This window comes from Gossypium arboreum, chromosome 12 (assembly GCF_025698485.1).
Source record: "Gossypium arboreum isolate Shixiya-1 chromosome 12, ASM2569848v2, whole genome shotgun sequence".
NCBI classification, from domain to species: domain Eukaryota; kingdom Viridiplantae; phylum Streptophyta; class Magnoliopsida; order Malvales; family Malvaceae; genus Gossypium; species Gossypium arboreum.
The window spans coordinates 1,514,843-1,537,754 of NC_069081.1; the positions used below are offsets into that span (position 1 = coordinate 1,514,843).

The following is a 22,912-nucleotide window of genomic DNA, read 5'->3' on the forward strand; positions in this document are numbered from 1 at the left end:
AGCTTTACAATAATGGTACATCAAGTTTAATGACTCCATAAAGTCTTTTGGTTTTCAAAAAACATCGTTGATTGATGTGTATATTAAAAGATCAGTGGATCAATTTTATTTTCTTAGTTCTATATATTGATGATATTTTGCTTACTATAAATGATTTTGGTATATTACGTGAGACAAAAGTTTCTCTCTCAAATAACTTTGAAATGAAATATATGTGAGGCATCCTATGTGAAAGGAACTAAAATGTTTTGTGCTAGATCACATGGATTGTTAGGATTGTCTCAGAAAAACTATATTGAAAAAGTTCTAGATAGATTTAATATGCATAATTCTTCAGTAGGAATTGTTCCTATACAAAAGGGGGACAAATTTAGTCCCATGCAATGTCCAATTAATTATGTGAAATGAAAGGGAATGGGACCAATTCCTAACAATAAATTGTGGGCTGTTTAATGTATGTCTAGACCTACAAAAGACCCGACATTAGCTTTGTAGTTGGGATGCTTGGTAGATATCAAAGTAATCCTAGAATTGATTATTGGAAGGTTGCAAAGAAAGTTTTACGGTACCTACAAAGAACAAAGAATTACATGCTCACGTATATGAGATCTAATCAGTTAGAAGTAACTGGATACTCGAATTCAAATTTTCGCGGATGTCTTGACAATAGAAAGTCCACTTTTGGCTATTTACTTTTACTTGCTAAATGAGCCTTATCATGGAAAAGTGTTAAATAATTTGTCATTGCATCATTTACGATGGAAGCAGAGTTTGTAGCATGTTTGAAGCTATTATTCATGAATTATGGTTGCGGAACTTTATTTCATGATTTGGGGTAGTCAACACCATTACCAAGCTGCTGAAAAATTACTGTGATAATTCCGCAGCAATATTTTTCTCCAAAAACAACAAATATTCCAAAGGTACAAAGCATATGGAACTAAAATATTTTATCGTTAAGGAGGAAGTTCAAAAACAAAGAATGTCTATAGAGCATATTAGAACTGATCTTATGATTGCAGATCCGTTAACTAAAGACTTACAACCAAAGACATTTAAAGAATATGTACATAGAAATGATCTTGGTTGTATTGATGAACGAAATTTTATGATGTTTTGACACTTTGAACTCAATTATGATATTTTTTTTAAATAAAATAGATGTATTTCATGTATATTATGATTGTGTGCACATAATTTTTAAAATTATTTAAAATGGAAAAACCTTTATAGTTACTTAAAGACCTATTATATTGAGTTGTAATGTTGTAATATATGGAAGGAACTATGTTACTTAAAGCTGTATACAACTACTACAACTTGCATTTGCAATTCACTATAATGTGTTAATTATGATAAGTGTTATTTTTATGCGCACTCAACGTTTATTCCATTAAATTTTATGTTTTACCATGGCCAACTCCAATTACGTGTCAAATATTTCTTAAACTTTTGAAAATCATATTATTTAAAAATCTTAAAATATTTTTTATACAATTTTAAAATTTTAATTTACACAAGATTTTGGATCTAAAAATCTTACACCCTTTTCCAATTTGGGTTTAACGATATTGTTTATATGCTTTTCTAATAATTTATAGAATATTTCATAATTATGTTGATCATTGTTAGTCTATACTTAATTGAATTTCAATTGCTTTTACTTCTAAATATAGAAGTTGAATCCATTGCAATTCTAATACAGATTTGTTTAGAAGCATTTTATAGAATTATTAGAAGTTCGAAAATATTTTTGGATCGTCATCAATGAAAGCGATTTAAAAGTAGGATTATCTAACCCATCCAATCTATTGAAATTTAGTTAAGAATATAATTTGCTTGATTTTAGTAATTAAGAAAAAAATTTGAATATTTTGGGCTAAATTGTGCATATATGTCGTCTTTTTTTGTTAATTAGTCAAATAGGTCGTTTTTTTCAAGATTTAAGAAAATAGGTTGATTTTAGAGAATGTGAAAGCGCGTCCGGCTGGACGAACTTTTGTCGACATATAAAAAAAGCGTGTGCAACTGTAAGCGTTTTCTGAAAATTCTAAGAAAATGCATCTAGTTAGGCACTCTTTCTTTGACATGTCAATAAAAGTTCTTTCATTAATGGTTGTTTTTATCCCTAATAGCTTATTTGGGTTGTTTTGTTTTTGGCTTACCTTTCCTTGCTATTCCCAAAATGCCATGATAGGAAGATGTTAATTGGTATGAAATTTACCAACTTTTACGAATTTCTAGAATAAACCTATTTATGTGAGAAATGATTTTGGACCTTTTACCTTATAAATATTAGCTTAGCTTTTATGAGATGAGTTGATAGTAGGAATATATCATGTGGCTAGGCATGGGTGTTAAAGTCGGCACTTATGCCTTTTATTGCTCAATTTGCGTGAAATTTATGACACTTAGATATGTTATGGTTTTAGTAAAACTCCAATCATGGACGGGTCAATCAAGCATGGGATAGTAGGCTTAGTAGATTGAAAATATTAAAATTAAATAGATTAAGAGTATATATTTAAATAAGTATCGAAGATATCAAATTTAAATTTATTTATATAATAATTGCATATATTATTCAGTGATGAATTGTTACAAGCGTATTTTATTCAAAATTTTGAGATAAAATTTTGAAATAATATAGATTACCTAAATTTGTTTTGATTTTAATTTATAAATGAATAAAATTATGTTAAATAAAGTGTAGGATACCAAAATTGAAAATCGACCATTATATAGATGCCAATTTGAACATAATAGAGGGACCAAAATTGAAAATAGACCATTACCTTATAAAGAGTAAAAAAAGAAAAGAAAAAAGGACAGCTGTGTCTCTTGGGGATAGTATTTTATATAGGTGTAGATATAGATGCATTATGATAGTAGCAGTAAGATAAAAAGAAATTGACAATGGCGTGTAGTTTTAATTATCCGTATCAAATGGAAAGCTAAAATGTAAAGCAACAAGTTTAGCCAAAACCCAAACCAGCCCTTGTGTCTATCTTCTTCATTCATTTTTAATATTAATAACCAATTTTTATAAGTCCTTTCCCATCTGCATACTGAAAGCAGAAAAAGGGAAAATAATCAAATATTGTTAGTAAAATCGCCAATTTTGTCACAGTTCTCCATGCTGCAGTCTCTATCCATAACTTTCGGTGGTGGGTGCTTTTCCATATTCTAATTTTCCTTCAATTCTCTTTATTCCAACTGATTCTTTGCCTTCTCCCTTTCGTTTCCTTTCCTTTCTCTCGGAATGTGTTTTGCTGCGTAATAAATTTCCCTTGCCGCTTTTGTATTTTTGTGTACTTTTTATCTTCACACTTTCCGGATTGTTCTCTTTCATCATTGAATCTGCTCGTCTATCTATGAATGATTTTTTTTTCTCTTTTGATAAAGTTATTTTAGTTCATTTTTATTTTACTCATGTTGAATATGTGATTCGATCGAATTTGCCCCTTTTTTTCTCTGCTTGTTTTAGGAAGTTGGTGAGTTTTGATGTTTTTAAGTTTAGTTTTACTCTCCATTTTAGCAATTAGGGAATTTGGTTTATGTTATGTAAAAATTACTGTGAAATAGATAATTTGGTATGGTTCAAACTGCATTATTTTGATTACTTATATAGTACGAATTCACTAACTTTTAAGGTATTTCATGTCTCAGTTAAAGGAGCCTTTAATCCTGACTGGTGAAGGGCCATAAGAGGTTGTTAGTTACAAACTTACAAGTAATTTTCTGTGCACTTTACTATCTTTAGGAAATTGTTGCTTGAAACTTTTTCTTTTTTTCTGTTAGATGATTGCAATGATGTTGTTATTGTCAATGTTTGATGTTAGCCATCTTGTTTATATCATGTTACCGGTGATTTTGTGACTTATGGCAGTAGTTTGCTTGCTTTGTAGGAAATTTATGGGTTTAGGCATTTCATGGGAGTCGCCGAAGATAGTGAACCACCCTTGAAACGTGTGAAAGGGCCCGTGGAAGAATCCAAGGGCTTGCCGGAGGATCATTCAACCACAAAATCTGTTTCTTGCTCTTTGGGAGATCAGATGGCTAGGCCTCTAACCTCCCAAGGGGATGGGGAAACAATTGGTTCACAAGGTGTTATAAGAAAAGCAGAATTTATTAAAATTATAACTAGGGCATTGTACTCGCTTGGTTATGACAAAAGTGGTGCCCTTCTAGAGGAGGAATCGGGAATACCATTGCATTCTTCGGTTGTTAATCTATTTATGGGGCAAGTGACCAATGGGAAATGGGATGATAGTGTGGCCACATTGCGAACGATTGGTCTCTCAGATGAAATAATGAAGTCAGCATCCTTCTTGATTTTGGAACAGAAGTTCCTTGAACTTCTTAAAATGGAAAAAGTTGCTGCTGCATTGGATACACTAAGGAATGAGATCGTTCCTCTTCATGTCAATCTCGACCGTGTTCATAAGCTTGCTTCCTGTATCATCTCTCCTTCGCAATGCATAAGACTTGGTATTTCTGGTCAAGATACTGAGGGTACAAAGTCGGGGTCAAAGATTCTAGAAAAACTACAGAAGTTGCTTCCTGCTGCAATCATGATTCCTGAAAAACGATTAGAGCATTTAGTAGAAAGGGCTCTTGATGTTCAACGAGAGGCTTGCGTGTTCCATAATACCTCAGATAGTGATCTCTCTTTGTACTCTGATCACCAGTGTGGAAAAAATCAGATTCCCTCCCAGACATTGCAGGTTAGTTTGATGGCAGTTCAATTTGCCTTCGCATTTGTTATAGCTGTCCTTTCTGGTCAAAGATGATAAATTGGACTTTCTCTTTTGGGTTTAGGGTGTAATTTTCTGCAGGTTATTTATTTTAGCAAGGGTATAGCACGTGGGAATGGTCATGTGTTGATTCATTGTATTATGCCATAGAGAAACTGCATCCTTTGATTAGGATTTCAGCTATGTTCGGTGGACATCTTTTATTCTTTTGGTATCCTTATTGTTGCTGTTAATCTCATCTCAGTTTTGATCAAGAAACAGATTTGTTCATTTAAATTGTAATTGCTTTCTAATGCATTATAACTTCTCATAATTTTACTGTGCATTTCGTTTTCGTGAGCTAACAAAGGAATCCCATAATTAAAACTTTATGTTTATATAAATGAAATCAGATACTAGAAGCACACAAAAATGAAGTTTGGTTTGTGCAATTCTCACATAATGGCAAATATTTGGGCTCATCATCTAAAGATCATTCAGCAATTATATGGGAGGTAAGCTTTTTATTTATTATTGGCTTTGCTTTGGCTTTTTCTGTCCTATTCCAAGGTATTAGTGCTTTAACTTGCTAAGACAGCACGCATTCGTGGGATTTTCCATTTAGTGATCATTTGTTCTCTTTTTTTGTGGTAATGTGCTACTCTTATGAGGCAAAGAAAAAATGTGGATAAGATTGAATGATATGTGGTAGAGTTTGCCTTATTGGTTTACTTGTTACAATTCAGTGACAATAAATAATCTATGATGACATAGTTGGGAATAGCTTAATAGTGGTGATGTGTGACCTCAATGATTCCCATGTTATTGGACTTAAAAATAATTAACTAGTAATTTTCCTATTTCTTTTGCATATTGGCATGCAAACTTTTAATGTCATTTTATCAAATGTTGTTGGCCTAGCTGTTTCTGAGTTTGTGCAACCTGTAACCATGATTTTTAGTGGGTTTGAATTGAGCTACACTTTCTTAAGAATATTTTGAGGAAACTAATTGTTTTAAAATGATTATATTGAACTTGGCATCCCATGCAACCCCATAGCATCTTGTTTTACTAAATTTAGTATTTTTAACCTTTTAGGTTAAAGAAGATGGTCAGGTGTTATTGAAGCATACCCTTTGCGGTCATCAGAAACCAGTGTTAATAGTTTCGTGGAGCCCAGATGATAGTCAAATACTTACTTGTGGACAGGACGAGGTTATTAGGCGTTGGGATGTTAGTTCTGGAAAATGCCTCCATGTTTATGAAAAAACTGGTGTCGGTTTGATTTCTTGTGGATGGTTTCCGGATGGTAGAGGTATATTTGCGGGGATGACCGACAAGAGCATCTGTCTCTGGGATTTGGATGGAAGAGATTTGGAGTGCTGGAAAGGACAGAGGACGCTTAGAATCTCAGATATGGCCATAACTGATGATGGAAAGAGGATTATTAGTGTATGCAGAGAATCTGCTATTCTATTGCTCGACAGGGAAGCAAAATTTGATAGATTGATCGAAGAGGTGGATATGATTACTTCCTTCTCATTATCAAAAGACAACAAGTTCTTATTGGTTAATCTTATGAACCAAGAAATCCATCTCTGGAGCATAGAAGGTGATCCTAAACTTATTTCAGAATACAAAGGTCACAAACGTACCCGATTTGTAATTAGATCTTGTTTTGGTGGACTCGATCAATCTTTTATTGCCAGTGGCAGTGAGGATTCACAGGTACTCCTCTTTGACTAGAAAGGAGCATTAGGCGAACATAATAGATGATACTATTTTTGAACTGTTGCTATCTGTAAAATTTGTTGCATTTGATGCTTTGAAAGTTGATTTTCTTGCACATGCATTTGTAGAGTAAGTCCAAGAGAGAGTCTGCTGGTATATCATTTAGGTTCATGTTTTTTTCCAACTGAGTATGTTCTGTTAACTATTATGTAACTGCTGTAACGCTAATTAAGTTGCGTGCACATACACAGTTATGTTCCGTTAACTATTATGTAACCGCTGTAACGCTAATGAAGTTGTGTGCACATACACAGTTATCAAGAAGACAGCTTTTTGTAGACAATGAAGCAGTGTATCGTTTCTTGTTGCAGGTGTATATATGGCACAGATGCTCAGGTGAGCTACTACTGGCATTGCCTGGACATTCTGGAGCAGTGAACTGTGTGAGCTGGAATCCAGGAAACCTTCACATGCTAGCTTCAGCTAGTGATGACGGAACAATCCGGATTTGGGGGTTAGATCGCTTTAACCTGAAAGGTGGAGAGCAGAGCAATGGTAGCAACCACCAGTGCAATGGAAGGAGCTAAATGAAACAATTTATAGTCTATCAAATGATTCCTCTCAAATCGGTGTAAATTATGCAATTATTTGTTTCTGTTCTTTGACATCCTAAAGCAGGAAAAAGGCCAAATGCTATTCTGATATGACACTTTCAGCTTGATACCCATTTCTTTTCTTCACTGTCTTCCTTCCTGACGTGGGTTATTGTATTGCTAGTATTCAAATATTATATATCCATTATAGTTTTATCTTTATCAGATCGGTCTTTCTAGCACCAGTCTCTTCTCAGCTTGGCCTTTCTAGCAACATTCTCTATCGGAATTGCCTTGCCGGCAATATGTTCTGTCCGAAGGCAATGACCATAGTATGGTATCCTCCAGGTTTAAGGGTTTTGTCGCCATTAATTTCACTGCGTCAAAGTTTCCACATTCATAGCATACCAAAAATGGAGAATCTGCTGTAGCTTTGCCCTTTACTTGCTTAACAACACCGCCTCTTCTAAGTGGCTCGTCAGTGACTTCAATTTCGACACGCTTGCTGATTTACGTGACGTGACACTACAAAATTTCTCTAGTTTGGATTTATTACTCGGATAGGCTTATTTAAAAACAATTTATTAGTTAAAATCAATTTTAAACAAATTACTTCAGTCACTTAGATTTATTCTCGTTCGAAAAACAGTTGGATTTTGTTTAGAACTGAATTGAAATATGGATAATAAATCAATTAGAATTTAACAGAGAGCATCAAGTAGCGAAATGAATTAAGCCCATTTAAACTATGGGTCGAGACACAAGTCAGCCTAACTCGTTTTTTAATGGTTGTAATATTTTATATTATATTATTTTTATATATTATGTAATTTATAACACAAAATAAATTTATCCGAAATATATAATACTATTAGAATATAAATATTAAAAAATGTTACGATAACTATATAAAAATTTTTAATAAATAAAAAATATATAAAATTGTTAAATACTAAGTTAAAATAATATGAACAGGTCTAAATGAGCATGAGTTAACAATTTACAAATATGAGCTAATTTAGATTCATATTTTATGCTAAACTAAACTTTAACAAATATAAAATGTATTAATATCATGTTTAAGCCCGTTCAGGAGTGTATTAACTATGGGCAGTAGTGGTGTGAGGATTAGCGACCAAAAGCTGCCTGCCTACATACGTTGGTCTGGAAATCTAGAATTCTAGTCTCAGTTCATCAAATTTGTGTAATTGGATGATGGGTAAATGGCAAGACTGAGTTGGGATCGTTGTCTGGAATCTTAGGTGGAGCATATTATGGGAACAAAGGAATGCATTCCTTTTCAAGAACCAGAATTTCAGCTGTGTGGACGTTATTACGAAATGCTTTCAATTGGGTGAGGAACATCATGTGGATGGCAGAAGTACAAGCGGGATGCCTCTTTCAGCTTTTGTTAGAGAACATCAGGGGGTTGTAAGCTAATAAAGTTCCTTATTTTATGTCGACACTTGAATATGATCCTAATGGAGTCTTACAGAGATTTGATCAGCCACCTCAAGTTTGTGGGCTACTTTCACATGATACTAGTGGTTTATTGATTTCTAATGGTTTAATGGTAAAAGTACTCTCGAGGTACTGTACTAAAAATCGGAGTATAATTTATGTTAGATTAAATAACAAATTAATTCTTCTATTAAAAAATTAATTTATTTCTATTTTTAAGAGCTGATATGAATGGCAAAACAATTATGTAGTGACACATGGCATGATACGTGTATCTCATGCTAACATGGTAATATCTATTTTAAAAAAAAAACCCTAAAAATAAATATTTTTTAGTAATTATTTAAAAAACACATTTAAGATAAACTTCAACAACCTAAGCAAACATTTGTCAACTTTTAAAACAGGAACCTCCATAGTATTTTTACAAATAATTAATCTCCTTTGCATGAGTTTTTGCCCTTTTTACCAATTTTACAAAATTTAAATATCTATTTTACAATTTTACTCAATTTGGTTAGTATTATGTTATTTTTTGATATTTTCTCTAAGATTATGGACTTATCCTTATGTTTTTAACTCTTTTGCCTTCATTTGGTAAGTATTTTTATTTTTATTTTTGTAACATATTTTTATTTTAAAATTTTGAAAAGCATATTTATTAAATAGAAATAAATATTTGTTTTATAGTGAAAACATAAAAATATGTTTGGTATTTATTTTATATATTAAAAATAGAAGTAAAATAAAATAAAATTTACATTTATATGGATTTAAATTAGAGTATTAGGTTAAATATTTGAAAAACTATTAATAAAAGAATAATTTTGTGTTTCGTGTGTTTGAACTAGGATTTATTCATGTGAATTCATATGCTTCATTTGGTTCGAGTGTAATAATATGAGAAAAAATTTATTTATTACATATGTATTACAATAGTTAGATATAAAATAAAGAATAACGAATACAAATTTAAAGTTGAAATTAAAAAGCCGAGTAAAACTCTTGTAAAAACAATACCTCTTCAAAATAAGTAAAAAACTTGTCCCCTCTTTGCCAAAAATAAGCCATGAGACAAGGGCGAAGTCAAAAAGTTTTGTTACGAAGAGCTGAAATTAAATTGTAATTTTTACGATAGTAAAAATGTAATTTCACCATTTAAATAATTTATATTTTCATAATTTTCAAATGGATTAAATCAAATTTTTATTATTTTTTTAGGATAAAATATAATTTTTTTTTACTAATTTAAAATTTTAAAAATTCTAAAGAACTTAAATGAATAATTTTCCGTCTTAAGGGGATGGGGCCGTTACCAACCCCTAAATACGCCATTGCCATGTAACTAAATAGTATCAATTAAATTCCCTTATTACTAAGTCATATATTAAAAAATATGTAAAAAACTAAACGAATCATTAAAGTTGAAAACATTTGTTTTCATATAGCAAGACCAAAGCTCCTTCTCGGTCAATTCAAGAACAAGGAACTTGAGAAGGAACAAGAGCAAGGGCCTCATTGAGCACGACCAAAGCTCCTTGGTTGATTGTGAGCTTGTGTTTCAGGCCTAAACCACCTCAAAGGTTATTGATCTGATGATGGTTGATGCTTTTTTTTCTTTTGCGTGAAAAATACCATGTGAATGCATTAGAGGGTAGTTATAGTAGTAGGAGCTTTTCGACATCGGATTTGGTTTTCCAATTCATGATGGGAAGTGATTTTGGGTAGTGGTTGAACATGACTTAAGAGGGTGAGATCATGGTTTGTTGTATGTATTTTGGTCTCTCATTATCTTGTTTCTTTGTTTTGTTCTTTTTCTTTTTTAGTGTAAGAAGGTTGGTATTCATTAAAAAAGAGAAAAGAAATACTTGGAAAAAGCAATAGCCGCCTACTTTGGCCATTCCCAACACCACAAAAAAAACAAAAAAAAAAAAAGAGAGGGTAAAATTAAAACTGCAAAACCAAAGAGAACTAGCAAGACTTGTGGATGAAACCTCAAACTCTTCCCACCGAAAGCCTTGCATCATTGAAAGAAATACGAGGAAATTACATGCATGGAATGGATACCCGAAGAATGGCAAAAAGAAGAAGAAGAAAAAAATAAAGGTGTTCCTATAAAGGCGATTCAGACAGATCAATCCACCAGTGATTTGCTTTCATGAATGGCACCTCCTCTACCCCATAAATGCTACATTTGTTGCTAAAACCCTTTCTTGTGTTCTAATCTCTACGTGCATGGTTGAATTAACACTTTGCAAAATTCATGCATAAAGACTTTTCATTTGCATCTTAATAGCCGTTTTGGAATCCCAATTCTAACATGAATTGGGTGGCAGAAGAATCAGGTATAAATTTGTTCTTGTAAACTAAAGAAGCCATGACTAGACCATCATGATTCCTAACAGTGCCTTGCACTGGTATAATTTTGGTTAAAATGGTTGATTTAAGAAAAAAATTTAAAACTTATGTTGCACCTAAAAACACTATTTTCTAAACCGATTTTTGCAACATATGTTGGAATCTACATCATGTTTTTGAAAATGCAAGAAATCAAAGTATCTTGTTCCTTTCTTATGAGTTGATCTCGAAGGAAATTGATTAGAAAATTTCTGGTAAATTGTTGATTCATCTAGTTTTTAACTATATATTTATTTACAAGTTTACTAGATTGAAAATATTATGATGCTAAAAAATTTATAGATCTCATGTCATATTTAGTAAAAAATTATGATACATGTATTGGGTGTTTTTAATGTGTCTGAACCTGTCCCACCTGTGCTAGAAATGGTACCTTTAGATGGATGTACAACTAACCAAATTGCTTTCGCTCCAAGAACAAAAGACTATGTTGGTTGTAAGAGATGCAGAAATGCTTGTCCAAAGGATTTCTTGAGCGTTTGAGTTATTTATCGCATGAAACAACTTGAAGTAAGACTTTAGCTTATTGATACGGTCCAAAAAACCCTAGTTGAATACATTTTGAAATCATCTAATTTTTTCTACTAAAAAATCGATGCTAAAATAATCTTTCTAAGCACGGGTATTATTTCTTTGGTTAACAATAATTGTAGTTTTATTAATATTTGCAGGTTTTTTACTTTTTTTTTATAGAGGAAGTAAGCTAATTAAGTGGTATACAATATGTATATGTATTCAATAGCGGAGCGTAGTAGAGATCTAGGGGGTCATAGCCCCCCTAAAATGGTAAAATTTTAATTTAAACCCTTTATAATTTATAAAATTTTAAATTAGTAATAGTAAAATTACACTTTGACCCCTCAAAATGATAAAAATTAATTTAATTCTTTAAAATTATAAAGATATAGATAATTAAAATGATGAAATTGCATTTTTACTATCGTAAAAATATACATTTTAATTTCGCCCCCCAAAAAAATATTTTTGGGCTTTGCCGTTGTATTTATTTTCAAACTTCTTCTAACAACCTATACATTTTGTTATCATTACTGATTGGAACCATTAATCTAATTGGTAGAAGATTATAAATGAATATTTTTTGTTTTTGATGAAGATTGGGAATAGATGGACATTCTATAGGATCCATTTTATTGACAATATTTATCACCACTTTAGCAACTTTGGTGGCTTCGCCAATTGCTCATGATTTACAATTATTTCATTTCTTGATGCTAGCAATGTCCAGTGGTCAAATAAGATCATTTTTCTCTAGAGACGTTTTACTTTTTCTCATCAGGTGAGAGTTCGAATTAATTCTCATTTATTTACTTCTATCTATGTTGGGAGGGGGGTTGGAAGAAACGTCTATTCTTAGCTACAAATTTTATTTTGTACATTGTAGGGGTTTCATTTTTCTATTAATGGGAGTTTCAGGTCTTGGTTTATACAGTTCTAATGAACCAACAATGAATTTTGAAACATTAGCTAATCAACTCTATCTTGTTGCATTGGAACTAATATTCTATATTGGATTTCTTTTTGTTTTTGTTGTTAAATCAATGATTATACCCTTACATACGTGGTTACCGGATCTCCATAGGGAGGTCCACTATACTATTTGTTTGCTTCTAGCTAGAATTTTATTAAAAATGGGAGTATATGGACAAATTTGGATTAGTATGAAATTATTATCCATGTTCATTCTATATTTTCTCTCGAGTTGATAAAAGTGAGTACAGTGCAAATAATTCATACAATATTAATATCTCTCATCAACGAAATTTAAAGAAGAAAAGAATAGTTTATTCCTTCATAAACATATTCACGATACTGAATGAAAAAATCATGTAAAACATATATTTATAAAAATTATATAAAAGTGTGAAATGAATAAATTTGTTAAATTGAAAAGCATTTAATATTTTTTAATTGGGTTAATAATTAACATTTAATCAACAACTTAAATAATATAATATAAACTTAATCTAAAATAATTTAAAATTAAAATGATTTTTGGGAAGAGGTGGTTGTTTAACCAACTTTTTCCTTTTGGGTATAAATTTAATTCAAAGAATCATGAAATTTATCCTTTGATTACCATGTATAAATCTAAAGGAATGCTGATGCTTATCTCTAACCTTTTATTCCTTAATTTAATCATTATCTAATTTTTTTAATAAATGTTTCTAATTTCTTATAATTTATTAACAAAACACTTTAAAGAAAATGTCAACCTTGTGAGTTTTTCTTTTATTTTATTGATAATGTAAAAATAAATATTTTTATTACATTAAATAAATATCAAGAATCACAAAAAATCTAATAATATAATTTGGAATCTAGAAAAGAATCTACATTACTTCTATTTCTCCTCATATTAAACTCTAAATAGTATTGGAACGTCCTATTATTTCATATTAATTATATTTTAAAATAACGTTATTATAATATTTATATTATATGAATTAAATTTTACATAAAAATTATTAAAATGTATTAATTTTAAGTCTTTGATGGTATATAAGTTATGAAACATTTTGAATAATTTAGTGGATCTGCGACTGTTATATCAAATTTTTTATTGGAAGCAGGAGATTCGTATCTAACATATCTCGAGAATTTTTAATGGTGTTATTGATCACATGACTAAATATGTTGATACACAAAAGAGGATAAATGCAGGTTGGCAAGGGCCCTGGTCCCCTAAAATGGAAAATTTATATTTCGGCCATTGAAATTTTTTAAAAAATTTAAATTAGAAAAAGTAAAATTATACTTTAGCCCCCTAAAATTATAAAAATTTGATTTAATCTTTTAAAAATTATAAAGATATAGACTGTAAAAAAATTAAAATTTCATTTGGCCCCCCTAAAAGTTTACTCTAGCTTCGTCCTTGCCGATACAGATAACTCTTTGATACGTTTATTTAGATCCCCACTAATTTCGGTCATGAACTTGTTAGAAAGAGATCACAATATGTCTATTTACTCTTGATTAGAATTTTATCTAATATAATCGCTTAATACGGTCATTTAAAAAAAAAAACATGTTAGAATAATTTAAAAAAAAAACAAAAAAGAAAGTCAATGGCTGCCAGTGCGCAGGGAAGACTCGCAAAACGATTTTTTTTTTTCCTTCTTTAATTTTCCTTTTAATATTATATATATATATATTTATAAAAGATAATAATATTTAAAAAAATAGTGGAATAAAAAGTGGTTGAGTAAAATAATATTTTAATTTTATTTAAGAAAAAGGTAGGCTCATATATTATAGACATGAAAATGAGACTGAAAAAGGAAGGGACCGTCATCGCCTTAGGTTTCAATCAACGAATCCGCTTATCTGAACTCAATTCATTCCGGCAGCCGCTCAATCCGCCGCATTAACCTCCGTATTCTTCCTTTTAAGGTGAGGTTTCAATTTTCATTTCTTTTAAACCATGTCGACTCTCGAAATAATTTCATAATATTTTTTCACAATTTAAATTAAAGCTATATTAAAAAGAAAAAAAGAAGTAAAATTTGAAAATCGTGAGCTGATCTGCCAGATTTAATCCTACGATTCGCGCTGTGGGGGACCTCTGATCGCAATTCGCGGCTTTCGAGTTCCCACCGTCATCATAATCTCCAGGTCTTCTACTACAGCTGGCGTGTGATTATAAGAAAGGAAAAAATAAAATTAAGAAAAAACAAAAATACAAACAAAGATTTCCTTTTTTCTGTTGTATGTCTCCATCTGTTTTTTATTCTCCGTGGTTGTGAAATTTGGTGGTTACAATTACGGAGCAGAAGCGCGTGAACGGATATGCAGAAGAGTGGGAGTCTGTCGAGAAGTAGTAATAGTCCTTCAGTGAGAGTGTCGTCGCCGCCTCCGCCGCCTTCTCAGCAGTCGGTGAGGCGGCTGAGCTTGTGCTCCCAAATAGCAACCCACTCTTCCCCAATTGTGTTCCCAGAGAAACGTACTAAGAAGCTCAAGGCTTCCTCCAAACGCAGCGAAGCCCCTGTCACGGATGATCAGACTGATAAATCTAAGGGGGAAGAGCATCGAATCGACATCGGAGGGGATGAAAAGTCTGATTTACTTGGGTATGTGGTTTACACAGGGAAGCTCATTTTGGATAAGAGAAAGAATACCCCAAATATTGCTAATCCCGCCGATGTAGAGCAGAATTCTTCTACCGATATTGCCAAACAAGAATCTGTTGCTGCTAAACTCACTAGCAAGGCGTTGGTTTGGGGTTCGCATGTCTTGTCTCTTGATGATGTTATCTCGGTAAACATTTAATCTCTGAAATAGACCCTTGCAATGAATTAAGTATTTATTTTTGGGCTTTTTGGGTTTGCAATCAGTCTATTCAGTTTTTTTTTTATAGGTATCTTACAATGTCGGTGTTAGACATTTCACTGTGCATTCATACCCTCTAAAAAAGGGTTCTTATGGCCTTTCATGCTTTATTAAACCAAAGAGAAGTCGAAAGGATTTTCGTTTCTTGGCTTCTAGTGTGGAAGAAGCTGTTCAATGGGTTGGTGGGTTTGCAGACCAGCAATGTTTCATCAATTGTTTGCCTCACCCTTTAGTTTCTTCAAAGAAGCAAGCTTCTTCTGAATTGTTTCCAATAGATGCTCCTCCCGAGCTCGTCTTCAGGTGCAGGAATCCACCAAAAATGCTCGTCATATTGAATCCAAGGTCAGGTCGGGGTCGTTCTAGTAAAGTTTTCCATGGAATTGTCGAACCAATATTTAAGGTATGCCCCTTGTCTTCTATCTTTACAGATTTGTATAGATTCTATTACTGTTACTTTCAACATAATTTATAGTTTTAATACATTGGAATTGGTTGTCATTGATCATAATTACTGTTGTTGGTTGTTACTTTGTAGTTCTCTTCCTCTCTACCATATCAACCTATAAGTAAATAAAATCCTTAGTGTGTTTTTTCTCTTACATGAACTTGATGCTTTGGGAATCAGATATTCAGATTGCTAGATTACCTTACTTGGATGCATCTAAATCTTGGAGTTCCTTGGTCAAATTGTTCTTTATGATCTTAGTTGGAGCATTTCTGCATAACTGCTTTAAGTATGAATGCCTTGATTTTTCTGTTGGGAAATATTTGCAGGGGGAAAGAGTGGTTGGATAAAATAGAATTTTTGAACTGAAGATGCCGTAGGAATCTTTGCGACAGTTATAGAAGGTTGAATATTTTACTATGACATCATAGTCAAAATGAAAATCTGGAACAAAACTATTTAGCTATGTATAGCCTTTGACCAAGTCTTGATAAATATTGAAGTATGTTTTATCTTTCCTCTGTTATTTTCTCCCTAGTATCGTAGATACTCGGATATTTGGCATTGCATGTGATTGGACCTTTCAATTCTACGACATATGTTTGGCAGACTTTGATTGATAGAATTTCCTTATAAGGATGGATATAATTGAAGTAAAATATAGAAAGGCATCATATGTCGTGTACAAAAATAATGCATAATTTACTGATTTCTTTAGTCTTTAATGTTGATCGATCATATGGTACTTTTTTTGGATAATGATATTTTGTTTTGTCACATGCTTAATCTTCATTTTTCTGTAACATATTGCTTCATTCGTTTGTTGTAAGATCACTGCTTTCCCTCCCTTGTCGTATATATATATATTATTGTCAAGAAAAAGCTGTTTTGGAGTTTGGGCTTTATAGAGTTTGACATTGTATGCAAACTGTGGCAGCTTGCAGGGTTTAAATTGGAGGTAGTCAAAACAACATCTGCAGGCCATGCCAAGAAGCTGGCATCTACAGTTGATATCAGCACATGTCCTGATGGTAGTAATACTTGATCATTTATTTCGTTATTCTAGCTTTGCTTATATTTTTAAAGATTGCCCTCATCATCTCCATTAGCACGAATTTAAATAATTCTACTTCCTTTCAGGAATAATATGCGTTGGTGGTGATGGCATTATCAACGAGGTTAGTTCTTTCAACTTTATTCAAGAATTTCATATTTGTTTTTATTTATTTGTTTTCTCTTTTTCTAGAGAACATTTCGCTTCATTTGCTCTATTTATTTATAAACCCATTTCAACACCATTAGTATTGTTTGGTTAAATTGATGAGTGAAATAACTCAAAAACCTTATAAGGTAACTGGTATTCTGTTGTGTCATTGTGTGATTCCTGGATCAATTTTTTGAGGGACTTACCTCTAATGACCATCTATTTATGGAACATAGTTTTAGGCAATGACTAATAACTATGTTTCTGTAAGTACATTGTGGTCGCTGTTTACTCATTACGCTAGTATATTCCCCCTGCTTATTTATGGTATTAAAGATTTGGAGTCAAAATAAACATGGGCTTATAATGAATTTGACCTTATAAAGGTAAGAATACCATGCAGTTTTCTATGCATGCATCTTATAGAATGGTTTCTGAATTTGTAACATAAATCATCTTTGGTTTTCAAATTAATATTCTTAACGGTCTTGTCTAGTATGACCACTTGTCCTCTGAATGTAGAGAGGACTTCTTCTCGATTGAGGCTGTATCTGAATATCTGTATCGAATGAAGTTTTTCCTAATCACTCAACATGATACAAAATTGTCTATCTTGAGATTTCATCAACCTAAATTTAGAAATGTATTACTCCTTAATAGCAAACAGCCTCTGAAATTGTTAGTTAGCTATCCTTATTCCAGCAACAGGGATTGGCTACATTGGATTCTATTATATCCTTTTTCATTGTCACCCACGGTTCTTTTTTCTTTCCTACACTAAAGTTTTGTCCATTTATTTAGTTGAGACTTACTTATTATATAGGATTCTGAATAAGCCCTGTGATTATTCGTTGTTATTAGTACATAAACCATCAGATTTTCCTTTTTCATTCTAGGGGGGACTGGTGTGAGGATTTCACAGTACTGAATAGGGACTCGATGCTTTTTCAAATGCATTGTAATAGAAAATATAGTCCTTTGGATGGGGTTGTGGTCTTTTAGGCATTCTGCTGATATTTCAGTTTCATTATTAACTAGTTATGTCATCCTGATATATTTCATATTTGTAGGTTCTAAATGGTCTGCTTAGTAGAGACAATCAGAAAGAAGGAATTTCTATACCCATTGGAATTATACCAGCAGGGTCGGATAATTCACTGGTTTGGACTGTTCTTGGAGTTAGAGATCCTGTCTCTGCTGCGATTTCTATTGTGAAGGTAAAGCTGCTTAGGAAATTCAAGATGGGATTTGCTTTACTTGCTGGTTATTCTGTTTCTCCCTTTTACTGATTGATTTTCAAAACCTTTTTGAAACATGGGTCTGAAATTGTTTAACAACACCTTAATGACCCTAACATGTTGCTATGCAAAGTTTGGGAGAAATATGTCATGCTGTTGTGTTTCTGTTTGTGGAAACTTCTCTCTTTAATAACCAGCGAAATAAGGAAAAGAGTTAAGAATACTACATGTTTCTTGTTATAGAAACATTAAATTCCCGGTAATCATTTTGTTGCTTACAATTGTGGTTCTCCCTTTTATGTTTCAGGGAGGTCTTACAGCTACAGATGTTTTCGCTGTTGAGTGGATTCAGACTGGTATTATTCACTTTGGAATGACGGTTTCCTATTATGGATTTGTCAGTGATGGTATGTACTGGTGACATGATGATCCACCCTGGCTGATGCGATAGAAGTCTGTTGGTTTCTATATTCCATCGACCTCTGTTGTCTTCTTTTAACTATCCTTTTTTTTCTTATTCCTTTTTGAATGGCCTATGTTTGCTTTTTTGATGCTTCAGTCTAACAGGCATTACCATGTGAGCATGTTGTCCAAATAATACTTACCATGTTGCATCCATTTCGAGTGAGTTACACTTAGACTATGATTATCCTTTTAGAATGACTTGAGCATTCAGCCTCACATATGTTATACTCATCAACTAGTAGCTGTTATTGGCTTTTAGAAGGTGACTGGTTTTGCTTTTCACTTGTTTCCATTTTCTCTGCATTAAGAAAATGCTTTTCACTCCTAGACTAGCCTTTGGTTATCATTTGCAGATTTTTTTTGAATATTTTGGCTTCAATTTGCCCATTTAAGGTTGAGCACCTTGCACTCCTTTAAAATTATCTGTAATCCTGAACTAGAAAATTTTCATTCTTAGTTACTTATGTCAGATGGTTCTTTTTTACTTTGAATTTGCATTCTAGTAACTTTTGGCTTTGATCTTTATTATTAACAACAATGAAGGCAAATTAGACTTGATGAACACATGCATGCTTTTCTATGTATAGAATGATTGAGTGAAATCTTTTATTAGCATATACACTGATGAGTGCATAAAATAATTTCCCCATCTTTTATGGGTTCCTAGTGAGGAAATTGTAATTGTATGTTTGTATCTTTTTTTCTGGCTTGCAGTCTTAAAGCTTTCTGAGAAATATCAGAAACGATTTGGTCCTCTACGATATTTTGTTGCTGGGTTCTTCAAGTTTTTGTGTTTGCCAACATACAACTATGAAGTGGAGTATCTTCCTGCAGAGAAAGAGGATCGAGAAGGTAAAACCTCTGCTGATCGGGAAGTAGTTGACATGTCTGACCTGTACACAGACGTTATAAGGAGGTCATACATAGATGGCATTCCTAGAGCCTCGAGTTTATCTAGTATTGATTCAATAATGACTCCTAGCCGAATGTCTGGAGGCGAGATGGACACTTCTAGTAATATGCATGCCAGCACTGAACCATCTGAATATGTACGAGGCCTTGATCCTAAGACTAAACGGCTGTCATCTAGCAGAAGCAATGTAACAGCTGAGCCTGAAGTTATTCATCCTCAGTTACCACTCTCATCGACTCTAAACTGGCCACGGACCAGATCAAAATCAAGGACAGATAAAGGATGGAGTGGATTGACTGCAGCACATGATCCTTCGAGATGTTCTTGGGGTAATGCTGCAACAAATGATAGAGAGGATATATCGTCAACATTGTCCGATCCTGGTCCAATTTGGGATGCTGAACCAAAGTGGGACACTGAGGCTAATTGGGATGTGGAAAATCCAATCGAGTTACCAGGGCCATCAGATGATGTTGATTCAGGAATAAATAAGGAAGTTGTCCCAAGACTTGAAGATAAATGGGTATTGACCAAGGGGCCATTTCTTGGCATCATTGTGTGCAACCATGCATGCAGAACCGTGCAAAGTTCTCAGGTGGTTGCTCCAAGAGCTGAACATGATGACAATACCATGGATATGCTCTTAGTTCATGGGAGTGGGCGGTTGAGGTTGATGAGATTTTTCTTGCTGCTACAGATGGGTAAACACCTTTCACTGCCATATGTTGAATATGTCAAGGTAAAGGCATCAGTTTCCTTTAGTCAATAAAAAACTTCATATTTCAAATATAGAAACATTGTCGTCGAGCCCATAAATCCCATCCAAAGTTTTTTGTAAAATTGTCAAGGCAGAGTTATGGCTGGTTTGAACATGCTTGTTGTAGTTTGTGCACTGTTTTTCGCATAAGAATAGTTGCCCCATCCTCTTCAATTTGTTTTGGGATGTACGATGGGTGTTTTGCTGATTCTTATGGTATATCTGTTAACTGGGTCCGGTATGCATAAATATCAACTCATGATTTAACTTCCATTGAAATACAGGTGAAATCAGTTAAGATTAAGGCTGGGAAACACACGCATAATGGTTGTGGTATTGATGGTGAGTTTTTCCCCCTCAATGGACAAGTGGCATCATCTTTGCTTCCAGAACAGTGCAGACTAATTGGTCGCTTCCCTGACCGTCATGTATAATGATTAAGAGATGTGTTTTTTGAAAATTTCTTTTTGCCAATATCTTGGATGCCGGTGCTCCCTTCTCCTCTCGTGAGTGTCCTTATACAAAAACAATGTCTTGTGATATATTTTTCATGTTAATCCCTCCCCATTTGTGCCATTACATACATACAGTGAGGATCCCTGTAAATTTTTGTTGGGTTTATGTATCTGTTGCTTGTTTATTATGTTCTTACTCTTACAGTAAATACACTTTCCTCCCGTTAGATTCTGTGTGACTGTGAGCTTCTAAATGTATTAAACATTTACCCATCTTTGTTTATCTTTTAAATTTCTTTACACCATCATCATTAGAGCTTTTCCTCTGATATCTCATTCCTTTCTATGTCCTTAGTTTAATCAGTGCTAAGTATATCATATTTGAGGGAAGCTTCCAAGCCATGGCAGGGCAAATCGCCTATGTAAGTTGGTTTTAAAAATGGTGCGTATATGTATGGATTATTTTGATACAGGCATTTGGAATTTGGATCAATTTTAAGCTTTAGTTTTTGAGTTGTTTGTTTATTGCTTAGATCCCTTGTGTTAGTATTGTTAGTTCAGTTGGGGAGGATTCTTGTTGGAGAGCGTGGGATTGGTTTGGTGGAGTAGATATTTGAATGTGGCAGTAGTTGGAACTTGGAGTCGCTGTTCGGTGATGCATGGCTGATTGTGTTGATGGATGGGAAAAGGTTAGGTTGGCATGGGTTTCGTAGGTTATCCATAAATTAATTATTGTTGTAGAGTGTGGGGGTTTGCGTTTCCCACCTCTCATTCCTCATCCCCTCGTCACCAGTCCGGTCAATTTCTGTCGCAAGCAATGGAATGGCACTGATGATGATATCTAGACTCTCGTTACACCATTTGATCGTCAGATTTATTCTTTTCAGTACAAGTGTTTCTGGTCGGGTTACAAATATCTAAAATTGCAAGCTTATTAATTATTTAACTCCGGATTAGAAATTTAATCTATTCTTAGTTGTTTTCTTAAAAAAACATAATCGGGTTTTAAAAGGCACAATTCTATTGCAAATAATAGTGAAATGATTTGATTTAAGATTTGGATTTGAGAAGTACTTTTTCAATATTTTTTAATAATGAAAAATATAAAAATCCGAAGAAATCGAAATTGAAGAACAAAATACAGGACGTTGAAGGTCCGCCACATCCCAAAGATAACAATAGTAAGTAACGATTGGTAATAAAAGACTCCACGCTCCCTCCTCCACCTGCGCTTCGATAGTTTCGATTTAGAAAGTTCTTTTCCGACAGCAAGCATACCTGACGTAGAAAACCCAAAGCCAAAGCGAGGGAAAGGAGAAGACGTAGAAGACGTTGTTGAAAGAAGAATAGAGATTATGACGTTGGCTCTCTCTTCGGCAACGTCTGCTTCTTATTTCATCACTCGTCATAATGCAAAGCCTTCTCCGGTTATCAAAACGACCTTCATGACTCTGAAACCAGCGTCGTTTCCTTCCCCTTTAACCGCCGTCATTGTGTCTGCCGGGGCGCGGAGGATCGTTTCTTGCCAAGCTGTCTCCACCGCTTCCCTCGACAAGGACGAGAAAAACGCGTCGGCTTCGGGGTCCGCCGAAGCCGACGAGGAAGCTAAAGTAGGGGCCAAGGTTAAGGTGAAGGTACCGCTCAAAGTGTATCACGTCGTTCGCGAGCCGGAGTTGGATCTGATCGGTATGGAAGGAGTGATTAAGCAGTACGTCGGAATCTGGAAAGGGAAACCGATTTCAGCTAATCTTCCTTACAAGGTGGAGTTTCTTAAGGAAATTGAAGGCCGAGGACCTGTCAAGTTCTTCGTCCATCTTAAAGAGGAGGAATTGGAATTCCTTGATTAGAAATGTCGGTTCTTCTCCGTACGCCAGGCAAAATTACTCTTTTTTTAAGCGTCTTTTTGCTTTCTTTCTTATAACCAAAAGCCAATAACTGCTCATTGTTGTATATATTTTACCTTTACCGTTCAGTTCTACCTGGGAATCTGATTTCTTTGTTTTTGTTTTCTGTTCGTTACTTTGTAGAATCGAAGTTCCTATACCTTAAATAGATTTGAACTTCTTATATCTAGAGTTACCTTAAATAGAATTGAAGTTCTTATATCCGAGGGTTACCTTCATTTTACTGCTTACTTATGTATATGACT

At 33.4% G+C, this 22,912-nt stretch overlaps 3 protein-coding genes across 10 annotated transcripts; all 3 read left to right on the forward strand.

Annotated features, from left to right (window-relative positions):
- The first annotated feature begins 2,858 nt into the window (after window positions 1-2,858).
- On the forward strand, window positions 2,859-7,285 carry LOC108479595 (WD repeat-containing protein 26 homolog). Of its 7 annotated transcripts, none has more exons than XM_017782297.2 (6): window positions 2,859-3,167; window positions 3,670-3,733; window positions 3,909-4,727; window positions 5,150-5,251; window positions 5,835-6,464; window positions 6,839-7,285. In XM_017782297.2, exons 3-6 carry the CDS (start codon window positions 3,933-3,935, stop codon window positions 7,052-7,054), a joined length of 1,743 nt encoding a protein of 580 aa, XP_017637786.1. In that variant the 5' UTR covers window positions 2,859-3,167; window positions 3,670-3,733; window positions 3,909-3,932; the 3' UTR covers window positions 7,055-7,285. The 7 variants fall into 7 exon arrangements, with proteins under 7 accessions (XP_017637786.1, XP_017637791.1, XP_017637789.1 ...); XM_017782302.2 differs by having other exon boundaries at window positions 3,670-3,711; XM_017782299.2 differs by lacking the exon at window positions 2,859-3,167 and adding an exon at window positions 3,193-3,276.
- A 6,863-nt stretch (window positions 7,286-14,148) lies between these two features.
- Window positions 14,149-21,036, forward strand: LOC108479248 (sphingoid long-chain bases kinase 1-like). Of its 2 annotated transcripts, none has more exons than XM_017781725.2 (9): window positions 14,149-14,350; window positions 14,490-15,214; window positions 15,315-15,686; window positions 16,669-16,762; window positions 16,872-16,909; window positions 18,006-18,152; window positions 18,481-18,580; window positions 19,353-20,290; window positions 20,593-21,036. In XM_017781725.2, the coding sequence occupies exons 2-9, from the start codon at window positions 14,747-14,749 to the stop codon at window positions 20,740-20,742; spliced, it is 2,307 nt and encodes a 768-aa protein (XP_017637214.1). In that variant the 5' UTR covers window positions 14,149-14,350; window positions 14,490-14,746; the 3' UTR covers window positions 20,743-21,036. The 2 variants fall into 2 exon arrangements, with proteins under 2 accessions (XP_017637214.1, XP_052879414.1); XM_053023454.1 differs by having other exon boundaries at window positions 14,731-15,214.
- LOC108479249 (ferredoxin-thioredoxin reductase, variable chain-like) lies at window positions 20,760-22,868 on the forward strand. The gene has a single exon (XM_017781726.2). The coding sequence runs from the start codon at window positions 22,119-22,121 to the stop codon at window positions 22,608-22,610; it is 492 nt and encodes a 163-aa protein (XP_017637215.1). The 5' UTR covers window positions 20,760-22,118; the 3' UTR covers window positions 22,611-22,868.
- The last annotated feature ends 44 nt before the right edge of the window (window positions 22,869-22,912 follow it).